Source organism: Cupressus sempervirens, chromosome 4 (genome assembly GCF_028749045.1).
Source record: "Cupressus sempervirens isolate cs-2001-9-10 chromosome 4, ASM2874904v1, whole genome shotgun sequence".
Lineage (NCBI taxonomy): Eukaryota > Viridiplantae > Streptophyta > Pinopsida > Cupressales > Cupressaceae > Cupressus > Cupressus sempervirens.
This window is the reverse complement of record NC_143121.1, coordinates 758,925,927-758,937,078: the sequence shown is the minus strand read 5'-3', so window position 1 is coordinate 758,937,078 and position 11,152 is coordinate 758,925,927. Positions and strand designations below refer to the sequence as shown.

At 31.6% G+C, this 11,152-nt stretch overlaps 1 protein-coding gene across 1 annotated transcript; it reads right to left on the bottom strand.

Annotated features, from left to right (window-relative positions):
- Window positions 1-6,779: 6,779 nt before the first annotated feature.
- On the bottom strand, window positions 6,780-10,240 carry LOC149563587 (putative L-type lectin-domain containing receptor kinase S.5). The gene is made up of 2 exons (XM_089824035.1): window positions 8,827-10,240; window positions 6,780-7,868 (listed from the first exon to the last, which is right to left on the bottom strand). The coding sequence occupies exons 1-2, from the start codon at window positions 10,122-10,124 to the stop codon at window positions 7,190-7,192; spliced, it is 1,977 nt and encodes a 658-aa protein (XP_089680161.1). The 5' UTR covers window positions 10,125-10,240; the 3' UTR covers window positions 6,780-7,189.
- Between the last annotated feature and the right edge of the window lie 912 nt (window positions 10,241-11,152).

Genomic DNA, 11,152 nt, shown 5'->3' with positions numbered 1-11,152 from the left:
ACTACCCACATCAATGCATTGACCCAAGTTTACGAAGTCTTCCTCTTTTCTAGAAAAGATTTAGCCTTTTAGACGGCAGCGAGCTATAGATGACCTAATGCTCGCCTTGTTGTTGGCATTCAGAGATGATGGATCAGTTATCGCCGTACAATTCACCTTGAGGCGTCTTGTTCGCTTAATCTTGCCCAGCTTACTAAATTTTGTAACAAGTTAAAAAATGTGCAGATATCTATGTTATAATTGTAGGTTACAACACACATTTTATCATCATTCATATTTATATTTTGGAATATATAATTCAGGGCATATATTGGTGAAAATGTGGGAAAATCTTGTTTTTATATAACTTTACATTATCTTTTTGTGAACAGGATTTGTCATATTCAAAATTGATAGAATTGCAAGAGATAAGTTGTTCCAATGCTACTACCACTCTTTAGCACTCTTATGAGTAAAGAGATTTATAGATTAACTTGAACTTAAGATTTAAATGAAATTCAATGTAAACTTTAAAAACAAAATAACATGAATATACTAAATTAAAAAAACATTTTAACTTGAATTCACGGGATAAATGCTCACCTCACAAATGTCTTTGCAAATTGCACACATCCAAAGCGAAACATGTTGCATGGTATATAACTTGGATAGGAAAATTGCACTGATGTTGGAGAGACATAGAACCTTAAGTGTAATTTGTGTTTTTGGGTTAAGGTAGAGGCATTATGTAATGGGGAATTATATGAGGTGCAAATTATGACACAACACTTTCTAATAGAGATACAAAGTGCTTAAGAATGATGATGGAAATTTAAAATGAATACATGATTTTGGTGTTAATATAGATGGATAAAAATTATCATGAATATTTACATTCTCTTTATGTGAAGTTTTATTTTTTTATCTTGAGTAGTGAAGTCCTTTTAATTGCATGAATTTACACCCTAGTTTAAAATACCATTTGAAATTACCTACCTTAGCCTAAGACCCCAAAAAATACATCACCTGCACTCACTCACCTGGCCTTGTCACCACCCAATTTGATCTTAACGATGCAATCTAGAAAACAATGGATGCATATGAGCCACTAAGATGTATATGTGGTGCATATTCATCTATGAAGCCACAGAAATGCATATTTCCCTTAGGGTGTTACAAACTACTACCCTACAATTGTAACACCCAAATCTAGCACCAATCAACATGAAAATTTGAAATTTAGCATTATAAATTCATTTTTTGGCTTCATGGAGGCTCTCTAAGGATCCTACTATCTACATCATTCACTTAACATATTTATTAAGTCATCTTTAGTTCCCTATTGAGGTATTTTATTCTTCCAAGCTTTCAACTCACTTCTCATTTGGCCTTTAGAAATCATTTGTGTCTTCAAATCAAGGGGATTTTCAATTTTTTAGTTAAGGGGATTTATTTTTTGTGTCTTATTGGGCATATTATAGTATCCATTCGATATTCATACTATTTCACTAATGTGTATCCATTATCTATAGTTATCTAACAGTTTTATTCATGTCTATTTGGCTACTATTGAGGAGGAAACACCAAAGCAGGGGCCTAGTTGAGGCAAATCTCTAAACAACCACACAAACACATTTTTTTCTGTACATATCTATAATTTTATTAAAACTCAAATCTGTAATTTTATTAGCTTGATCAACTATTTAATTTGGTGTTATCTTCTTCCTTTCCTTGTATTTTTTAGTGTCGTTGTGCTTTCTAACTTTATTACATCATTTCTATCCTATTTTTGTTAATCTATTTACCAAATTACTTTAGTTGATTTGTCTACTATTCACTATTTTTTATGTCATCATATGTACTTTAACCATAGGGACATATGTGTGTTACACTATCATCTTGTGCCCTTATTGAATTCCTAAAGTCATTAGTGTTTCTATGGCAATAAGATTACATATCTTAGTGGTTGTTCCAATGCTAGTTGTGTATTCTTTGAGAATCATTTAGTCACCAAATATTAAGGTCACTAGAGAGGTGAAGTAGAAAGACTTCCTAGGTGAAGTTTTTGTCAAAGTACAATGGTTACTGAGAGGGGGGGTGAATCATTAATCACACACCAAATAAAATTTTTGACTTTTTTTAAATCAAATAATATAGATAACACTAAGCACAGATCATATACAAAAGATTAGGATAAGAACAGTATTGAGTCAAAACCCTCCAATGAAAGAACTAGTCAAAATTAGCCTCATTGGCTTTACCCTTTAGATTAATTTTTACATCTCACCGACAATTTTAGTGCCTCACTAGATAAATGCTTCACTCTATCCTTATTACAATCTTCCTTCTAGGATTTCCAAATCTTTTACAACTATCTACATTTAGAGATGATAAAACTTTATTTCTATTTGGATTCTACAACTACATACTATATATTATTGAACACAACACCTATTATTATTACCAATAGTTCATAGTATCTAGTCATAAAATTCCAACCCAATCAACCTTTTCTACCACAAACTAATTGTACACAAAAATATCAAAGTCTGATCAATAGATAGTTACGAAATAATATTATTTTTCTATATATTAAAGCCAAACTATTTATGTTATTTAATAGATATTCCTAATTGGCAAATGAATTCAAACCAAACTATATCAACCATCTTTGACAATATGTATACTAACACACTCAAAATGACCATCGCAATATGTATCCTTTGATAAAAAACCAATCACTAAATTATATTCTCATTAATACATTTCAAAATAAAATAACAAATATTTGAAATGAATTTATTTTAAAAAAAGGATATCTATCATTATATTAATTTTCAAGTATCAAAGTATATCTCAAATTGTAATTCTAATCATCTAATGTAAATTGAATTACCATATTAATATATCGTTCATGTATATCCTAAAATAATTAAATAGTCATGATCTCTTCATATGAGTGAATATGTGTGTGCCTATGACACGGTTGTAATGCATATAATGTACAAAACCAATCAAATAAATGATAGTATAATGCATATTGGATATATGATAAACCTTACCAAGTGTTTTATCCAACATTGACTATGTATGTGAAATAAATGACATACTTATTATTATATTACATATAGTAATCATACCACTTGAAATATATGTTAAACCTAACAAGGGTTTTTTAGGAATATATATGAAAGTATGATAATGATGAAACATATGACCAACCCAATAGCTAGGGTGAAGTAAAGAGCATGTTGGTAGAACAAACACAAAAACCCTAATGTGTATTTTGAGAAATAATCATTGTCTTAACATATAAATTATGGTTTATCTATTGTAAAGACTATATGAGGTTTTGGGTCACCTTAAAACCCATTTTCATCATCTAATAAAAAACATATAAATTATGGTCATGAAATTGTAATACTCAAAAGAATATGCAAATTATGTGCAATAGATACTAAACACTAGTTTAGGAAAATTGACATGTATACAACCCAACAATAAATTGACAAACCCATCCATACTACCATGACTATGACAAACTAACAATGATTTAGTGAAGAATGCAAAAAATTAGAAACTAAACCCTTAATGAATACATTAATCTTAGAGCTTAAGCCTTTTAATTTAAGAACATAAAATATGGTGTTCAAATTAAATATAAAAAAACAAACTCAAAATGAAAAAATAAAAGTTAAATTCATCTAGAGGAAACTCTTGAAAATCTCACATATCTTTGTCAAGAATCGATCCTAAAACTATTCCATTTCCCTTCTAATTGTTATACCAAACTGAATTATTTATCTTCCAAGAAATAACCAAGCAAGAGTGTGAAGCTTCATTTTTTTATGGATCTCCTTTGATAACTTATGGATCTCCTTTGATAACAAAGTGACAAAATCACTATCAACTAAGGAGCAAACCATAGACCAACAAATAGAAGCCTAGCCATCCATGTTCAAAATTTAAAAAAAAAGTACTACAAGATTTTTGTAACTAACTATCTAATCACCTATAGAATATAGCAATCAAATTGTAAAAAAGTAACCTTGTAATATAGACATCCTTAGTAATATAATTTTCCACTATACTCCACCATAATGAAAAGAGAAATGATTTCAAATGAATTCATTTGTTTACATTTCATCAAATTAGAATTTTCAAACTATATTTTGACTTGATATGCAATATAGCATGAGACCCAAAGAGTTTTGATTAATCCATTTTTTAAATAGTTTTTAATATATATATATTTTTACTAGATAAATACTCCTTAGATGAATTTTAAAGGAATTTAGAAATTTTTGCATTGATAAGAATTTTTTTATCACATAAGACAATTTATTTAAATTAATATCAAATTTAATAGAAAAAAGGGTAGAAAGGTTTCAAGAAAATAACTAAAGGCCACAACAAAGGAGAAACCCAAGGTTAATCAAGTATGTTTAAAACTATTCTTCCAAAAAATATCTAAAGAACATTTGAAGGTTGATCCTCAAACTGACATTAATCTTTTCAAAGGAGATCCATGTTTAACCAACTAATTAGTTACAACATTTGTGAAACCTTATTTGAAATAAATAAATTGATTTAGTAGAGTCAAAGGTTGGAAAACTCTTTTAGAACATGATAATTCAATTGACACAAATTCCAAGATTCTTAAATAATGTGATACTTCTTAATCTAAAGTTTGTAAATTAGTTTACAAAATAATATGATTATTTGACATGTATTGATAGGTTTTAGGTCATATTTAAGCTTGAAAGTTTAGAGTTCATAATAATCGTCTCATAATATACTTCTAACATAAAATTTTTACTATAAGTCTAGTAGTTCTAAAAATTTGTCAACTATGAAGACATGAATATTATTTTTTGTATAATGTTTTGAACATACACACATATAACAATCTTTTCTAATAAAATCACAAGTATACATTCAATCCAAAAATCTTGAAATACATGTAAAGCATCCTATACAATACTTATGAATAAAATTTGTACAACTTTAGGTCAATGGTCCTAAATAAACCACTAGATAACTTCGTATCTCTCATCTCAAACTTTGAAACCTTACATGATTTCTATCAACACACTAAAAATTATATTTGTACAGTCTATTGAAAATAGTGGTTCTATTTTCTAAAATAAAATTTAGACATGGATTCAAACCAAAATGATTGGACTACATTTAAATTATTTCATATAATGCTTCTTAGTGAAATCTATGCAATTTTAGGTCACTTAGTTCTGACTAAATATTCATATAAGTTTGTATCTCTTATCTCAAATATTCAAACCTTTGATGATAGCTACTAACACATGGATAGTTATGTTTGTACAATCTTTTAAATATATGTGTAGAATGTTTTTGAACTAAAATTTTAGGAACAAATTTAATTCAAAATGTAAGTGCATATAAATCATCTCATACAATACTTCTAAAATTAAATCACAATTTCAATTTTTTAAACTTTGAATAAACATTGATATATAAGATGCTAATTCAAATATCTACCATTCAAACCTTTTGTAATTTGTATCAATGTATGAATATTTATGTTTCTAATTTTTTTTTGAGTGTATCTATACATTTTTATATATAAAAAAAGGTGTAGATTCAATATGGATATCTTGGATTACAAATAAATTCTCTCATACATTCCTTCTAAAATTGAATTTGTGAAGTAGTTTTGAAATGGTGCCAATAGATGAGTTGATATCTCTTGTCTCAAACATATAACCTTTCATGATTGTTATGAAGAGGTGAATATTTATATTTGTACAATCTTTTGAAGATATATGTAGATTAATTTTGGAAATAAAATCATAGCTCTACATTCAATCCAAAAAAATTGAGTGCACTTAATCCATCTTACACAATACTTTAGGTCAATAGTTTGAAATAAACCACTACATAAATTGATATCTCTTATGTCAAACATTCAACCCTTTTATGATTCCTATCAACATACAAATATATTTATATCCATATAATCTTTTGAAAATAGTTTTACTATATCTTGAAATAGAATTTTAGGTGTAGATTCAATCCAAAAAATATTATACTACATAACACATGAATATTTATGTTTGTACAATCTTTTCTAAACACACACACACACACACACACACACACAAAATAAAAATAAATAAATAAAAATAAAAATAAAATTAGATACATAATCAATTTAGAGTGTTCAAAGTGCATATAAATCCTCTCATACAATACTTCTAAAATAACATTGCAATTTTAGATCAGTTAAACACTAATAATAAGATGATATGCCATATCTCAAGCACTGAAACTTTCCATATTTTCTATAAACATATGAATATTTATGTTTTTACAATCTTTTGAAAATCTAGATTACAATAATTTTAAACTAAAAGTTCAGGTGTAGGTTCATTATAGATAGCTTAGACTACAAATAAATCATCACGTACAATCTTTCTCAAATTAAATTGTACAACTTAATGTCAGCCAAAGAAAACATTGGCACATAGTTGATATTTTTCATCTCAAGCATTCAAGACTTATATTATTAATATAACAAACATTCAAGTCTTATATAATTACTATTACAAATAAATGTATATTTATAAAATCTTTTAACATAATTGTATAATACTTTTGAAGTCAAGATTCAAGTGCAACTTAATCAATTGAGAATGTCACATTCAAATCTTATATAATTACAATAACAAATAAATGTACATTTGTACAATCTTTTAACACAATTCTGTAATACTCTTGAAATCAAGATTCAAATGTGAATTCAATCGAAAATGCCAATAGAATTTGCACAAATTCAAGTTACTAAATTTCAAAATAAACTCTGATACATAAGATGATATCTCTCATCTCCAACATTCATACCTTTTAGAATTGAACTCCCCTCCTACATTTCATGACTTCTATTACAAATCTAATACTTATATTCATACAATCTTTGAAACATCCCTATAATCTATTGTCAATTCTAGGTCATCTGTGTTGATCACAAACACAAGCAACAACGACTATAAACATGGTGACACAATTCACTTAAACTACATGGTAACTCTTTCTACCGAACCCACTTTCTACCCAGATGACTTAAACATCACACACTAAGACTTCATTCCTAAACTAAAAGTATTAAATGACTTATTTTTCTAAACTTAGATTTTCCATTAATATATGATATTTAAGGGTGACCCTTTCCACCCTATACCTGTACAAACGATTTGGACATGCTTTCTCTACTAGAACCAACTGAGCTGCTCGTCAAACTGCTATCATCATAGTCAGAATGAAGCCAAACAAACGGAGGCCGAAATGTTGGAACATATGGAAGGGGCCTTTCCTTGGACAGAATCTGTTTCACCTGTCTCATAGTTGGCCGGTTTGGTGGATTGGGATGTGAGCAGGCCAAACCCACCATGAACAAACACATTATATCATCCTGATTAACAGCGCCGAGAACATGATCAGCAGGCGGAGGGAGAGGCAAACGGCACTCAACAGCTTCAAAGAGCCTACTCTCTCTGTACAATTTCCACACCCAACCCACCAAATCGAGCCCATCTCCCACAGCCCAAGGAGCCCTTCCACAAACAATTTCAAGAACAATGGCGCCGAAACCAAAAACATCCGATTCAACAGTGGCTCTTCCAGTGTGAAAACACTCTGGAGCAATGTACCCAAGTGTGCCCGCTACACGACTCGCTGTAAAAGACATCCTGTTGGGTTGTATTATTCGAGCAAGCCCAAAGTCTCCCAACCGAGCATTGTATTCTGAGTCCAGCATGATGTTGCTCGGCTTTAGGTCGCGGTGGATTACCTGTTGCTCGCATTCCTCGTGGAGGTAAACCAGCGCAGATGCCAAACCAGATATGATTTTGTACCTGAAAAGAATACCACGGATAAATTGTTATATTAATACAAGAGCGGACCTGCGTATGTCACATGATCAAAGGATCAAATTAGAAGATTATTCTATTGTTCAACTGTGTCATCTATGGGTTCAATTCATTGATTCATGAGTAGTAATTCTCATGAAATTATCATTTGAAATTATCTTTTATGAGAATGAATGAAACAATTATTACTTATTATTCTACATGATGATCACAACAATTTCTGTAGTTTTTTAGTCAAATTCATTGACCTTTGTTTAATGTATACTTATTTACGAAAATTTTCCTCATTAAATGAATGAAATACTTAGCACTCATTGCATATAGGTGATACTCAAAGCAACTTGTGTGGTTTTTTGAATCAAACTTATTGATCCATGTTTCATGAGTGTGGTTAACAACCATCCATCTTTTATGTAAATGAACTTGAAACACTTTGCCACTTATTGCATCTAGGTGATGCTAACATCAACTTGTGTAGTTTTTGAGTTAAACTCATTGATTCATGCTTCATGAGTAGTGGTTTACAAGAACCCATCTCTGATAGAAATGAATGAAACATGCATCTAGGTTATGCTTAAAGCAACTCGTGTAGTTTTTAAGTCAAACTAATTGATCCATGTAATATGAATAGCTGTTCACAAGAATCTGTCTATCTACATGATGATAAATGAAACACTTATTCCATCTAGATGATGTTCACAAAGGTGAAGCACCGGAAGATCACCCATCTCAGTTCTACTCCAGCTCAAACACACTTAACTATTGAATTTGCTCCATCATTAAATCTACTTTATCTACAACCTCACCCTTTTGATCTTCTATGTTAAATTCAATCGAAGATCATATAAAAAAATTCTCTATCAAATGATCAAAATTCAAATTACAAGAGTTTAGTCTCTAACAAATAATGAAAACCCGGCTGATAGATAATGAATTACTATACCTCTGCTCCCAATCCAGATGGCCTTCGGCTATATACTTTTCGAGGCTCCCGTTGGGCATGTACTCATACACCATCAGAAGATTACCCTTCTCATGGCACCACCCAAGGAGAGGCACCAGGTTTCTATGGCGGAGCTGATTGATTATTCTGATCTCCGAGATAAACTCCTCTTTCCCTTGCGCGGAGTCTTTGAATATGCGCTTCACAGCCACCGCAGTCTTGTTCTTCCGCAGGTGCGCTTTATAAACCGCTCCGCAACCACCACAGCCAATCTGAGACTGCGTGCTGAAATTCTGAGTGGCCTTCTGGAGGGCTCTGTATTTGAATTCATGTGGCTGACCAGGAAGTTTACGAAGGGCATCTGAAATGACGGCCGCATCTGCCTTATACTTCCGGTGCTTCATATACAATATAACGATGAGCACTCCAAAGAAGACTGCAAGAGCCATTCCAGAGACCAAAAGTCCGATCTTTACTCCCCAGTTGGGTTTGGAGGTTTCGAGCTCTTCGATCTCGAGACTCCATGAATGGACGCAGTTAAGCTCAGTGTTATTCCCCGTGGAAGCCGTGAAGCCAAAATAGACTAATGGGTCGAGAAAATGAGCGAGATTGATGGGATACTGTAGAACAGGCTGTGAGGGAATCCCATCAGGCGTCTTTGCGATATAAGCCTTTAGAAGCCTTTGAATCCCGCTGTACTGAATCCACACCGTGATGTTTTCTTCGCTCTTTAAATTGATACTACCCACATCAAGAGACGCAATTTTTGTGGAATTTATGCTGTTGACATCAATGGCTACGTGATTATCATCTGGATCGTTTGTACCGTTGCTCTTCACTGTGTCGAATTCAACTGCCACCATCTTGTTGCTTCTCAGTCCATCAATGGTGGAATTGAAGAGCCCCAGCCAGCGGCCATGGCTTGCATCTGGTCCATGTCTGATGTCTTTGTTTGAAGATATTATAAACGCCATGCCCTCACCTGCACTTTTGTTGTACGTGGGTGCAATGTTGAAAACAAAAGTGGAGTTGAATGATACTGGATTGGTTGGGTCTTTCCATAGTCTGTATGGATCATTGAATATGACTCTTCCGTCTCTATTTTGTAGGGAATACGGGGCCTCTGGATTTACAGTTTCTGCTGTGACTTGCAAGGACTCAAAAGCTATGCCGGAGTTGTAGAATGTGAAGAGGCTGTTGTTTTCTGTATTAAAACTCTGAAATTTGAAATTCCCACTAACAGTTCGCACCAGTAGAATATAGATCAATGCCAATAATGAAACTCTGTGAAAACCCATTTAGAGGCTGCAGAGTACTGAGGCTTTAGAATGGTATCGGGCTACCAGTTTGTTTAGGTTAAATGAATTCTGGGGAAGAGTAAGACATGGATGGGAAATAGACTTGACTCTGAGTCAATGATTTACAGTGCCTCACATGATCTTTTTAATTTGTGGTCTCTGTTGGATGTTTCCTCAAGAATACGGACATCATGCATATCTTATCCTCTCGTTGTGGTGATCAATTTTTTTTGTGTTGTTCCCTTCGTTGTTGAAACCTTCAACGCTCGATCAATCACTCCGAAACACCAAACGTACGTTTTAGATAAGATGTTAGTCTTGAGAATCGTTCATAGTCATGGAGGAAAAGACATGATGAATCCAGTGTCAGTATTTTGGCACAGCACAACGCTTTAAAAACGTGGTCCATCCCTCCACACCAATTCTATAATAACAATTGTTGTGGTTGAGAACAGCGTAAATATATATAGGAGTAAGTGGGACATACCATATTCAAATTTTGGTAATGTTATGGAGTTGTATGTCATTATTTTCTTATCAAATTTTTTCACAATAAAAACTTTTCATAGAGAAAAGTCATATTGTTCATCACAAGTCATCAAATTCTTTTCATTTACATCATCAAATTCTTTTCATTTATAGTATACATATATAATGTGGGCCATTGTTTTCTTATATGAATTTCTTAAAATGAAAACTTTACATTGGAGAGAAGTTATGTAGATCACCAAAAAAAACAATTATAATCATTTCATTAATTGCACCCAAATATCAAGTGTTGCATTGTTTTCATAAAAAAAGACTCTACATTGGAGAAAGTTGTCTAGCCTCCATGTTAAAACTTTGACAATACATTAGATTACTCAAATATATTTTTATTACCGCTAATTGTAATGTTTATTCTTATATTAATTTATTTGTACAAAACTAATATGTAAATGAAACTATTAGAAAATACTGAGGAAGAAGTAATACCATATAGTGGGACATATATAATTAAATTTGGTATTACTATGTAAGTATTTCCT

What these genes read in the sequence shown, in the direction of transcription:
- LOC149563587 (XM_089824035.1), bottom strand. Translation starts at nt 10,124, where the DNA reads ATGGGTTTTCACAGAGTTTCATTATTGGCATTGATCTATATTCTACTG. An exon ending in CATCTGGATTGGGAGCAGAG is followed by an intron (nt 7,869 to 8,826) that starts GTATAGTAATTC and finishes TATTCTTTTCAG; the next exon opens with GTACAAAATCATATCTGGTT.